General features: G+C 36.8%; 1 protein-coding gene across 1 annotated transcript in view; it reads right to left on the bottom strand.

The window, feature by feature from the left end:
• Positions 1-916: 916 nt before the first annotated feature.
• The window catches only part of KCTD8 (potassium channel tetramerization domain containing 8), a 273035-nt gene continuing 259718 nt past the window's right edge, over positions 917-14233 (bottom strand). Inside the window, exon 2 of the mRNA XM_020990828.2 lies at positions 917-2271. Within this exon, the coding sequence (XP_020846487.1) occupies positions 1811-2271 (461 nt within the window). The 3' untranslated portion in view covers positions 917-1810. The remainder of the gene's footprint in view (positions 2272-14233) is intronic.

The raw sequence follows: 14233 nt of genomic DNA, 5'->3' as shown, positions 1-14233 counted from the left end.
GCTTCTTTCAAGATTTTTAGTAGCGATATGAATACTGGAGCATTTTAATGTGGGAATCACCACTGATAAATCGAGGTGATATTTTATGTGACTATAAAGAAACAGCCTATTCATCCTGACCTTTTGTTGTCAATTGATTTCTAGTTTATTGATTTATAAGAGTTGTTTGGCTGTGCACAATTCTTCGTGACCCCATATAAGGTTTTTCTTGGCAAAGATACTTTGCCATTTCCTTTCCCAGTGGATTATGGCAAATACAGGTTAAGTGAATTGCCCCAGATCATACAGCTAATGTGAGTTTCTGAGACTGGATTTAAACTAGGCCTTCCTGACTCCAGGCCCAGCACTCTATCCACTGAGCCACCTAGCTGCCTCATTTATAAGAAAGACATTCCCAAAGCTTTCTGCAGCCACTTTGGATGATTTTGTCAGATCAATTAAAATTTTAGTGCACCTTCCAAAGAGGTTTTGTTTTATTGTAATTATGAGCTACATGCTAGTTCTGTCTCCACCTGAATCTCCATTTTGACCTCTGATTAACCTCTAATAGAATATGTCTACAGAATCTTAACATTTTGGAGCAAACCGGGTTTTACCCTCAGGCACTACATTTAGGAGGTGCTCATAGCACTTACATTCCTTTAGCAGAATAAGCTTAGTACCTAGTTAGCAAAATAATTAGTTAAAATAGGAATCTCCCAACTAGTCCTTGCCTCCACCTCTGATTGTAATCCTCCACCTGAGCTCTGTCTCATGTCAATGTAGCCCATTAAGGCTGGTGCCTCTCACCATAATAAACTGAACTTGTCATAGAAAGTTCTGGCTCTGTTTGTCCATATTGGTTTAGAGTTTGAGAAATGAATTAGAAATAATATAGCAATTGGCTGATTATAAAGATGAGGCCATGGACATCAAATCATTCTACCACATGTTCCTTTTTAATAAACACATTAAGATCTTTTTTTTTCCATTTGTCCAATTTTGTTGACTAACATGATAGACAGGAACTTTCAGAGAACCATCAGACCAATTTTCACAACCTGCTGCAACATTTGCATTTCACAAAAATAATCCTGACGAGCACTAATAGATGAATGTTGGTGCCATAATAAAACAGTATAAGGCATATTTACACCATCTTTACATAGAGAACACCATATACACAGGAAAACCACAGATCTGGAACAAAATTAATTCAATCCCCTACACACCTTATATATATCAGCTTGGCCTGAAACAAATATTCATCCAAGCAACCTACTGGTCTTTCCTTTTTCGTGTGTGACTTAATTTTAACATTATGCTCATGCAAAAGAGAGATTTGCTTTATTGCGTTAACAATGAGACAGTTGGGGACTGGGTTCTATAACCATCTTCTAATATTTTATACTTCATGTTGCTTCATCCATATTAAGTCATGTTTGTTGGTGACATAACATGGGGTGATATGATGACTGGTGTTTGATGGACTACAAAATGACAAGATGTCCAGTTGGCTAGAGCTTGAAAAATCAAGATTCCAAGATTCTTGATCATGCACATTTCCACTTCACGCTTACAAACTGCTTTAGATCAGACACATCATTTTTCATTTTGTATGTGTTTGTTTCATTTCTTTGTTTTTTTTTTCATTTTTTTTAAAAAAAGAAACAAAACCAGGTACTGTCCACCATCTACTGTGTACAGAAAGAGGAGCAGCAGCAAGGACCACACCAACTGCAGAATAGACCATAAGGAGGACATCAGTCAGGTATTGGTAATTGAATCAACATTGGATATTACTTGAAATATTTTGTGAAGCAGACAATTACTATAATCCATACTTCTGTAACAGTTCTGATTGCCACTGCCGTTTGCGTTCTGGAAAATAATCTGGAATGTGGATTTTTTTAAAATCCTGAATGCATTTTTTCATCTCTTCTTCCACACTCAACTTCTCACACACTTTCTTTTTAGAAAGATTCGTTTCACGAGACTTGCTAATTAGCGTCTGAAAGAGTTCACTGTTCCTGCGTTTGTCTGGTGGTGGCATCCACTGCACAGGTGCCTTTTTTGAGGGACGATCCAATGTCAAAGTATTTGGCTGGTGGGCTGCTGCCTGCTGGGCATTTGCTGGGTTTTCTTGTGGGGTGCTAGCTTCTGAATGGCTATCACAACTGGAAGTGGAGAGCTCATTACAGGAAGTCCCACTTTCACTTCCTTTGTCTGTGACTTTATCTTGCTTCCTATCTTCGTGTTCTTGCTTGGGTGACACTGTTTTCTGGGGTGGTCCTAAAAGGAGAAATGGGAGAGAAAACAAATAATGGAATGGTTAGGCTGAATGTAAGCTACATGTTCTCTAGACTTATCTTTAATCTCAGGTAAATCTTTGCTGTTGGGGAAATAAATCTACAAAATTCAAACTTCCTGGCAGTTAATGAAACGTGCAGAATGTTGACAGTTTTTCTGTACCCAGAAAGGCCTTTAGGTATGTTTAATGAGCCATTTTGGTGATTGTCTAGCATGGATCACTGAAAGCAGGATTATTATCCTTTACTAGTCCTTGTTGCCTTTCATAAAGTACTTAATTAAGTTGTTGTTGTTTTCCCTAACTACTGTTAGTAGATACCTATCCTGTCTACATTTTGCTGCCAGGGAAAAAAAGCCTAGGGCTATTGTTATCATTTTACAAAGTGGCTGTATTCTTGGAGGTCCAGGGGAAGAGTAGTATTATTTATAGGGAGGAGATGGGTTTAAATCTTATACCTAGTCACTTAATTTTGTTTCCTTCCTATTTCCTTGGAGAAAGTGATGAAAGTAGTGAAAAAGATGATTCTTTTTTGGGGCCAAATTGTACAATGAAGATGTAGAAAATGAAATACACCACTTCTTTGAAATATGATAATTTTGAGCTAAATTACGTATTAGGCAAATTTTAAGAAGGTTTCCAAGATAATGATTTAAAAGAGACAGTTTATTTCCAGGAGGGCAATATCTTACAATATTTGACTTCACTGTATGATTTAGAATATATTTCTCAAACCCTAGAAATTATACAAAACTCTAATAAGCACTTTGATGAAAAAAAAACCTATTTGATTAGTCAGAAGCTTCAGTCCCTTTGTATTTTTGCTTTTCTGATGTCAAATTGACTGAAACAAGTCTTGAGTTGATTTATAGTAATAGCAAGCATTTATATATATATACAAATATGTGTGTGTGTACATACACACGTAGACCACCTCTCCACAATAAAAAATAAATTCTGTAGGAGTAGAAATTCAGTAAATCTTTGCTGCATTGCATTTCATTGTTTCTTAAGGACTAGGCCTAGCTATGTTTGTAGAAACTCATCAACAGGTTGGTAATGGGATATATTTCTCAATCTTGAAGACAAAATATGAGATAATATCAGAGTTGTAATCTAGGTTGGTGGAGAGGCTCTCTACAAGAATGGAATTCTAGATTCTTGAAGTATTAGGAAGTAGAGAAAAATATCCACTCTATTTTAAATTGTGAAAGGAATATCATACTACATGTGCAAACTAATATGAAATCTGAGTAGAGGACAATGTTTAAACAAAACAAGAAAAATAGTCAAGTAAATCTGCTATTTATTTAATATAGGGCTTGTTAATGTGTTATTATTATATATTAATGTTTTATTCTGGTATTCCTGATGTCTCCTTGAGTTAGTTTAAGACCTGGAAGGAACCTTAGATTTCATCCAATTTTACCCCTTCATTTAAAGATGAAGATATTGATGCCTGAAGAGGTCAAGTGACTTCTTTAGGGACCCCAAACTTGATTCACTATGGGTATCCCCTGGTCTATTTGACAGTGATTAAGATTGAGTGATGAGTCATGGCTAGTCACACATATTCACTTGTAAATGGAGGCTGAAGGAACTAGAGAAAGATACAGAATAGAGGAGAGAGTCCCTTTGAATATTCTTCTGGCTTCTAATCTAATTTCCTGCTGGGATAAGTATATGACAACTCAAGAAAATGAAACCCATCCTTATTCTTATTTTTTCTATCACTCATGTCACTGCCTTGCTTAGGCTTCCTCTATACAACACAGCCTCACAGATCAAATTAAACCAAGTATTTATTGAGCACCTATTAGGTTTAAAACATTGTCTGTACTGAGTGATGGGGAATACAAGACACTGACTTCAAAGAGAGGATATGTACACATGGGGGAAAAAAGTACCCTTGCATAAGGTTGTCAAAGAAGGAATATCACAAGAAGGTTGGCTGTGAGCTATATCTTGAAGTATGGTTAGATTTTTATGAGTAGAAAAGGATATAGCCACGCTGTGACAATGTAGGCTGAGGGTAAGCTTTACCCGAACTAGCAGCCACAGCTGGATATCTTCACTCCATCAGCCACAGAGGAAAACAAAGGAATTTGGTAGTATGAGAGAGAGGTAGGAGATTTTCTCTCCTCTTTCTCCCCAACACAGCCATACTTAAGACTATTAAACTTTAAAATACCTTAGAGATCATTTAATTCAACATCTTCATGTTACAGATTAGAAAAATGATATCCAGAGGGGGGAAAATATTTGTCCCAAGTCATGTATCAAAATAATGGTAAGAGGGTGACTAGAACCTATTTCTCCTAGTTCTTATCTCAATGTCTCCTCAGACCTTTTGGTGTCAGCACTTCTTTATAGGGGCAGCTAGGTGGTGCAGTACATAGTAGAGAGAGTGGGCCTAGAGTGAGGTGTAGGGTGTGTCCAGAAAAGACTAGTATGAGAGCTGCCACATCCTCTTCAGGGCTACATTCCACATTTGGTGTGCACCTTATCCACTAAACTCTCACCTGTGACTCCAAGATGCTGTAGCATGCAAAGCAGCTACACCCCAGTAAACCCTTTTGGCAGACAGGGAGGTTGTGGGTACCCAAGGGTTAATGGGGGGTGTTCTACTCCAAGCATGTGAAGACTTCCCCTGGTGGAATGGTTGGATGAGAACAATTTATTTCAGGCCATGAAGGCAGCTGAAGTAGGTGCTGTGAAGCACTTAAAGCTTGGTTAGACATCAAAGATGCCAAGGTCATCCACTGCATCTCCAGTCATCACCAGTCAGTCATCTTGACTCTGTCCTGCCCCTGAACTGTGATGATTCTGGAAGATAGAGTGAGGCCTACAATTTCATGCAAATGTGCCTTACTTAAATCCAACTTATGCACAAATCAAAAGACATCACCCATACCATTTTATCATTTTTACCTACTCTACTGCAGGGAGCACAACTCCAGCGGACTGGCTCCATTTTTCAAAAGACTATTTTATGGAGAACTCACAGAAGGCATACAGTCACATGATGGTCAAAAGAAGTGATACAAGGATACTCTCAAGGTCTTTCTTAAAAACTTTGTAATTGGGCAGCTACGTGGTGCAGTGGATAGGGCTCCAGCCTTGGAGTCAGGAAGACCTCAGTTCAAATCTGACACTTGATACTTACTTGCTGTGTGACCCTGGGCAAGTCACTTAACCCTAATTGCTTCACCAAAAGGGAAAAAAAAAAACCTTTGCAATTAATTGTGTGACATGGGAGACACTGGCACACAATCCTCAGCATGGTGTGCCCTCATCAGAGAAGGTGCTGTGCTCAAAAGAAACATGATATGTACAAATTTACAGAATCCACCCTAAATATTCTCATGTACTATTTGTGCTTTGTATTGGTCTGATCAGCCACATTCAGACACGCACTGTAACTTGACTCTAATATAGTGATGCCATTTTGATCCTCTTCAAGAATGAAGGACAACCCAACCAACCAGGGCCTGGATTCAAGAAGACTTATCTTCCTGATTTCAAATCTGGTCTTAGACACTTACTAGCTGTATGACCCTGGACAAGTTGCTTAGTCACAAGTCATTATTTTCTTCAGTTTCCTCATCTACAAAATTGCTGGAGAAGGAAGTGGCAAAACCACTCCAGTGTCTTTGCCAAGAAAAACCCAAATGGATCACAAAGAGTTGGACACGACTGAAAATGACTGAACAACAACTTTTTTACAATCTTAAAATTATTAAAGACCATCCAAAGAGCTTTTCTTTATGTGGATTATACTATAAACATTAACATAATGCAAACTAAAACAAAATTGACTTTGAAGATCCTCAAAAATGTCTTGAGGACCTCTAATGATCCCTGGAGCTAATTTTGAGATTCACTGCTTTAATTATATGATGACTAAGACAATTTTAATTTCAGAACAAGCCTTAGGCATGAGGTGATTTTTAAGTATATGATACCACCAATTTCTTCAACATCATTCTTCTGCTGAGTCAGAACTTCCCTTGACAGGAGACAATATCTTTTCTTCCCATCAGAGATAAATGGTTTAAAATAAATGCTTGGGTGAAGCAACATATTAATTGGAAAATAATTCATGCTGGAGGATAAATAACTAATGCAATATTTTGTCTTAATCAAATGGGAGGATGTTATTAGTAAGCATACGAGATATCTAAGAGGGTAATGAGAGAGATTACCTCTAGAGGGGAAGGATGAATAAATGGGAAATTGGAGGCAGTACAGATTTTTTTTGGTCACTATTAAGTGATTTGACAAATGTGTATTTAGTACCCTTTATATGTACAAGGCTCTCAGACCTAAGCTGGAAGGAATTTTGGTCATGCAGTCCAATTTCCTCATTTTACAGGTGAAGATACTGAGGCCCAAAGAGCATTTTGCTTCTCTGAGATCACATAGACAATTAGTTGCACAGTCAAGATTTCAACCCAAATCTAGCTTTCCATAACACATTAGGGACTATAAGGGAAATAAACACATATAACCATCATACAAAGAAATGTACAATACTTGTACTACAACAAAGGGAGGCTCCATTTCTCTCTGGAGTGACAGGAAAGCCATCATGGAGCATATTTGGTCAAAGTTTGTCCTATTAACAATGAGGGATAGAGAGGGGGGAGGATGGATGTGACCCCACACCCAGGATCAAAGATTTAGAGCTAGAAAGGATCTTGGAGATCTAATCCAGGGCTCTCCTTTTTCAGAAATTTGAGTGAGCTGTTCAAGGTAACAGAGATCCTTGAATAAAATATTAACATATTATAATATCCTTCCCAGATTGACAGTTGTGAAAGTGTAGAAGATATTTTAAAATTGTTATCACTTTTAAGTGTGCCATGATCTTGTGGCAAAAAATAAAATCATTAAAATTGGCTGTCTTGAGGAGTTTATAATTCCTAAGCTCTCCAGTCATTTACTGCAAGTGAAGTTGTCTGCAGGAAGGACACAAAACAGATATAAAACCTCAGTGTCAGAAGACCTATGATCTATTGATATATGACCAAAAAAAGGTTACCCCTATTTTGTCTGAATTATCTAGATACCAATGTGTTAATTCTCTGTAAGAATCCTGCAAAAAAAAAAATTAACATAATTGTAATTAAATTCTGTAAGATTCTCTAAATTTGCTTTTGATTCAGACCTCCAATTTCATCAATGCAGGGACCTCTAGATGAGAAAACTTCCTCTATGAAATTTTAAATTGCTCTGCAGTTTGAGAGTATGAGAATCTTTTCTGGGGACATTGAGAGGTTAAGTCATTTTCCATGGGTCTCACAGCTATTATATGTCAGAAGGAAGATTTGGACCTCGATTATAATAACTCAGAAGCCAGTCCTTGATCCAATCCATCATTAATTCTCTCTAATAATTATTGATTTTTAAATGTGATTATTATTCCCATTATTGTTTTCATTACTTTAGTTGGAGTAAATAGTAAGTAACAATGGGAAAGGCAGAGGTATATGCCATTTATGACAGGGAAAGTAAATTAATTCAAAGAGAATAATAACCCACTTCAGTTATGTAGTTTATTTGTGGATGTCTGCTAATTGCTGGCTTCCAGGAATGACTTAAATCTGAAATTGTACATCATTCCCTTCAATGGTCCAAAGCTACTCTAATTGCCTTAAGTGCAATATGAATAATAATTGAAATAAAAGAAATCTCTTCCTATTCATGAACAGGAATAGTGTCAGAACCTTTTCCCCCATACTCTTCAAACAGTAATGGAAGTAAATACACAAACAATGACTTTCTCAAGAGCACTTTCCTCTTTGGGACAGAACACCAATCAGGCCTGGTCAAAGAAAGTGATTTGGAAGACTCATCAATATCTCTACTGGGCATTATTTTTTTTTCCTCTCTCCTTACACACACCATTGAACTGCTGAAGATGATGCATAAAATGGTATGAATGACTTGCCCCAAAACTTCACAGCAAATTATAGTAGATCAGATTTTAGGCATAAATTCTACCTCCTAAATATGGTTATTTATCTAGATATTTTAGTTAACCAACAGCCATTATTTAAATATTTGGAAGTATTTTAATTATTGAATTTTCCAGTTTTTATCCTGGATATTCAGTCATGTAGACCAGGGTTCCCAAACAGCAGTCCTAGATCTCAGAGATTTTGGAAACTTAGCTTGGTAAATGTGTAAATTGGTAGCTGAAGGCACACTTCCCTCCCCTGGGTTTGACTGGGATTCTAATCAGAAGAAGAAAGCTGGCAGTGACCTTTCCCACCCCCTTATTTTGACTGAAAGTCTCTGAGGCAATGAAAAGCAGCCCTTCCTCACAAAAACCAGGAGACCCTTGCTATAGACATGGTTATAGACACTATGTTCTTTCCATTAAACCAGACAGACATGCTCAGTGTATGACTACACCTTCAGCTTTCTCCTAAATCTCAACAGTAGTTAGAACACCAGAGTGGGAAAATACAATGATAGAATTCAAGACATCAACTATTTTGGAAACAGCTTTTCCAAATTTGTTAAGTACTTGCTAGATATACTATCTTATAGGGGGCACTGATTATATGAAAACAAAACAAAACTCCTTTTCAGCAGCTTACAATTGACTACGTAAAATGTGATATATATACATTGTCAACTGAAGATGCACACGACCCTATGTATTGAATAATAGCCATTGTCTGAGCCAAAGCTAAATTGTAGTATGTAGATTCAACAGGGATAAACAATGTCCATTTCATTGCTCAGAAAAGAGACTTACAGAAGACAAAAAAAAAGAAATAACATTTTCTCCCATTCTGAGCTACAAAAATTTGCAGATTAAAAGCAATAATAAAAGCATTACACCAGAGAAAATAAAGGAAATGGAGAGTATCTTAAAAATGGACAAGGGATTATAAAAGCTGGGCAAGATATGATTCTAGATTTATTCCATTAGGTTTTATTATGCTCCAATAAAAAAGACAAAAATGCCTCCACTCTACCTTCCCCTGGATCATTTAGGCAGCGAGGGGCAGATCTCTACCTTATCAACACGCATGATGCCTTCTAAAGCAATATGTGATCCTTCTAACTGGTGTTACGCTGAACAGACCTGTTCATTTGGATGCTTGTTTATTTTGGACTATAATGCAGGGTCATTTCCAAACGAAGCCTCTTTGTGCAACTGCACACTTGACAAACCCTTTTATTTTAATCTCCTTACCTGCCTAGTGATGATAAAAAAGACTCTGTGTGGATAATGTGGCTGCAATAGACACAATTCCCAGAGGAGAGATTACCCTTTAATAGTGCTAAACTCAATGGCATGTGAATGGTTATGTGGTGCTTGAATTGAATGAACCAATCTATCTTAAAGATTAGAACCACATGTCTCTAAGCAATAAGCAGCTTATCTCAAAAAGAGAAAAAAAAATTTTATATATATATATATATATATATATATATATATATATATATATCAGGTAGAATTTGTGTGTCTGGAGTGCAGGGGTTGAGGGTAGATGAATACTAAGGTCTTCTTTACATGCCCAATCAGTAAAACTCCAACATTTAAATGGCAGTTAAGATCTGGGTTTGAATACTGTCTGTGCCTCTTGTTCCCCATATAATCTTGAGTAAGTCACAACCTCCCTCTCCCTGCAAAATAAAAGGGTTGAATTGGATGACTTCTAATATCCCTTGTGAGACTATATCTATGATCATATGCATGAGACTTGCTTTCATTTTTGGGCAAGGATGGTGAAATTTAAGTTGGAACCTATGAAAGAGAATTTTGTAATAAGCACTTTAACATCTGGAACCAAAATCTCATCAGTGCTGGATATTCCCTCCACCTGGGCAGATGGCAGTCTCTCCAAAACTTCTCATCCTATGCCATTGTTTTCAGGTACTCATGTGAGAAAATGTTAAGCTCATTCATGCTGCTTTTTTTTTTCCTCTTCACTGACAAGATTCTCGAAGGGGATTTTTGATTTTTTGAAATATGGTTTGAGAAGGGAAAATGTTTTAACAATCACAATTTTCTCTTCTGCTCATTGATTTCTAAGATACATTGCCATTTTGTTTTCATTATGTCCTGAGGATAGTCCACAACCATTTTCTCCCTTTGCTACAATCTGCTCATGATCAAATGCCGTCTCCTCTGTGAGATCAGCCCTGATCAGCAATAAGTTAATCTCTCCCTCCTCTGAAATCCCAGAGCACAAATTGTTTGTACCACTCATGGGGCATTCACTGCTACATTGCTAGTTATCTTTTCTTGATTATCTGTTCAGGTGACTCCACAACTCATGGACCAAAATAATTCTCATCACTTTATATTTTAGAGAGTTTAACTCAGAAAATTTGTACCAGGACACAGAGAAATGTTAGATAATATAGGGTCCTTATCCACCTAGAGCTTATAGTCTAAGAGAAGATACAAACACAACAGACATAACATATAGTGATAAATGATGAATGCTTCTGAGAGGTGTTCTAAATGAGTAGGTCATTGATGGTTGGAAAGATCAGGGAGGATATTATATAAGAGGGTGGGTAGGAATTCAACAGGTAGAGATGAGGGAATGGACATTTCAAGCATGAGCAAAGATATGGAAGTGGGAAAATATGACCTGTGACTAAAAGACAGTGAATAATTCAGTTTGACTAGAGTGTAGAGTAGATAAAGATAAAGAGTATGAAATAATGATGGGAAGACAGGGTAACACATTAATGTAACATTGGTATAATTAAGGATTCTTTCAACCATTTTTGAAAACAATTTGGAATTCTGCAAGAAAAAAGTTACTAGACTGTTCATGCCCTTTGATCTAGCAATTCCCTACTGGGCAGTCAGTACAAAAAAATCAATGACAAAAAGATAGGTCCCACAAAGAACAAAAAATTCATAACAGCACTTTTGTGGTAACAAAACCTGGGAAAAAGTGAGTGCATATTGTTTGGGGAATGGCTGAACAATTTATGAAGAATTCAGAGAAACCTAAGTATATGTATAAAATGATGAAAACTGAAGAAAATAGAAACAGGACAACAGCATTTTCAATTATTGGAATACAAATGACAGCATTTTAAAAATTGCAACTGAATTTACATTAATGATAAATTCCAGAGGACAGATGATATTAGGACAAGTGACACTTCTTTCACCTCTAGTCAAGTCAATAAGCATTTATTAAAGGCCATTATGTGATAGGTACCATGCTGAGGATACAAAGAAAGACAAAAATAGTCCCTGTCCTCAAAGAGCTTGCAATTAAATGAAGGGTGGGTGCCAACTGTGGCAGGTGCAGACAGATAGGTTTCTGTGTTGGTTGGATTTGTTCTGTTTTTCTCAATTGCAAGGGTGGATTCTGAATGCTGGGGGAAGGATATACCAATACAACTTTTAAAAGGTGATATTTTAAAGCAGTTAAATGCTACACTAAGGAATGTTAATACTATTTGTCAGACACTTGGGAGCCACTGTAGGATTTGTAGCAGACATGATGATCTGTGTATAAGACTTGGTTTAAAGATAAGAGACAATGGAGGCAGGAAGTTATTACAAAAGCCTAAACAGAAAGTAAATAGAGGCAAGTAGAAGTGGAAAAAAGGGAAAATAGCAATGAAATATACTGGGGAGGTAGATTTGTCTTTTCTGTCAGTGGCTCCCCACTCACCAAACCTTCCATGAATGAAAAACTGTTCTCTTTGACTCTTCTCTCTTCATTGACTCTTACAATATATTAGGCACCAATCCTGTCAAACTTTCTCTAGAATATCTCTCAGATATATTATCTACTCTTTATTCCCACAGTTGTTACTTTATTATCATTTACCTGGACTATTAGAAAAGCTTCCTCTTCGGGCTTCCTAACTCTGTGCTTCACTCTGCCCCCCCCCCAATCAATCCTTCATAAAGCACCCTGCCTAATATAACATATTTGTGCATGGATCTGATCACTTCATTTCTCTGTTCAAAACCTTTCAATAGCTCTCATTTGTCTATTAAATAAAATTAAGACAACTTGGTCTGGTATCCAATGCTTCTACAATTTGATATGGGTCTATATTTCTATCATTATCTCATATCACACATTCCCCATTCAGGAATGACTGCTTGTTGAGTTGGCTATCAAACAGATTTCTATACAGGTTGGAATGTTTGTTCTCTAAAATTCCTTTCTCAATCAAAGATTTAGTGATCCTTCTTTTTATAAACACTAAACTCCAGCTGAACAGAAATGCTTGCAAGGTACCCCACTTTCTTGCTTCCATGTTGTTCACTATGCCCAGAACACCAAGGCTTTCATTTCTGCCCCTTTAATTCTTGCTGCCTTTTCCAGAAAGATTTCCCTCTCCTATATTTACTATCCTGGGATACTACTAGATCTCAAATAACACTTTACTTAAACCTCTCACATGCATTCTTCTAGTATTATTTTGACTTTTTTTTTAGTCAAGAGACAATATGCCATGGTAGGTAAAGGGAAAGTCTTGTAGCTAGGAAGGCCTGAGTTCAACCTCCCTGCCTTTGACTCATACGAGCTTTGTGACTAGGGGCAAGTAACTTAATCCAGTTAACTCTCCAGCTCTATAAACTATAGAAGAATTTCTGATGTGCATCAGTAAAGGGAGTTTGGGGATTTAAAATGACTAAAATCCCAGGTTCAGATTTCGTCCCTTTCTCCCCAAAATAATTTTTTATCTATGTCATAACATATTACTACATGATAAATACTGGAGGGGTGGTCTCTGTTTTATCCATATTTCCATAACTCTGAGCACTCCATACATAAAAAGTGCTTAATAATGTTTGCTGAATGGAACTGATTTACTAAGAGTAGAATGAGATTATTTAGAGATAGTGAAGTCTTATCTCTCCAACTAAATTGTAACCTTTTGGAGGACAGACAGGATATTGCACCTTCTACAACTCATCTCCTACTCTTTAGTACCCAATCCAACAAACTGAAGATTATAGTTGTTACTATATTAATATTTGTTTGCTTAAAGACAAGTGCAATTTAAAACACCAAAGAGAACTATGACAAGAACCTTCGATTGGTGAGTCACTATCCCAGATAAAAAGGAAGGAATAATGTGCATGTCATATTATAGAGTAATTTCAAAACAAGAGAGTTTGAGGTAAAGCATCATTGAGGAAACAGAGGATATTTCAAAAGTTGAAAGGGATGAGTAATACAACTGACGAAAGCATATCTAACTACTTTGGGAATTAGTACAATGCCAAGGGAGCAGATTTTTCTTTTTCCTGTGTCTAGAAAGATGAAGGCAGTCATAGCTAATGCCCATAATCCAAACAGGTGAATTTATCTTCAATAGAGCCAGTATCAGAAAGTAAGTGACAAGGAAAGGGGAGAGGATGAGTAGTAAGGACATGGCAATTTATCTCATTCTTGAGGCTGCCTCTGAAAATCATTTCTATTGAATGAGTTCCACTTGACCCTCATTTCAGGCTTTACTAATAAAAATAGTTGATTTACTGAGCATCTGTTTTATTACACTGTCCCCACAAAACTTTGTCCTCGAAATTCAGTGAGATAGGGGCCTATCATTGTCCACAAAACAAATAGGGAAAAGGGAACTAAGGCTGAGAGAATTGGCTTGCCCATAGTCATATACCTAGTAAATATCTGAGGCTAGGTTTTAGAGTTGGGAAGGCCTGGGTTCAAGCAACTTAAATCATTTTATGTCTCCTGTCAACTCTCTTCTTATGTGACTCAAATTCCAGGTTCCCAAGTTCAGTATACTATCTACTACATCATACTCTTCTCTTTAGAGGAAGAAAAGGACACCTTATGCTTACATATGAGGGGAGGAAAACCAATTTTTTAAATTGATCCTATCTGCCCTATATATCATGGTATCTGATGAATCCAACTAAACATCTCTGAAATAAATTGTCATGCATCCATTTATACTCTCAGAAAT

This window comes from Phascolarctos cinereus, unplaced genomic scaffold (genome assembly GCF_003287225.1).
Source record: "Phascolarctos cinereus isolate Bilbo 61053 unplaced genomic scaffold, phaCin_HiC Scaffold_9;HRSCAF=440, whole genome shotgun sequence".
Classification (NCBI taxonomy): domain Eukaryota; kingdom Metazoa; phylum Chordata; class Mammalia; order Diprotodontia; family Phascolarctidae; genus Phascolarctos; species Phascolarctos cinereus.
This window is presented reverse-complemented; position numbering and strand designations above follow the sequence as displayed.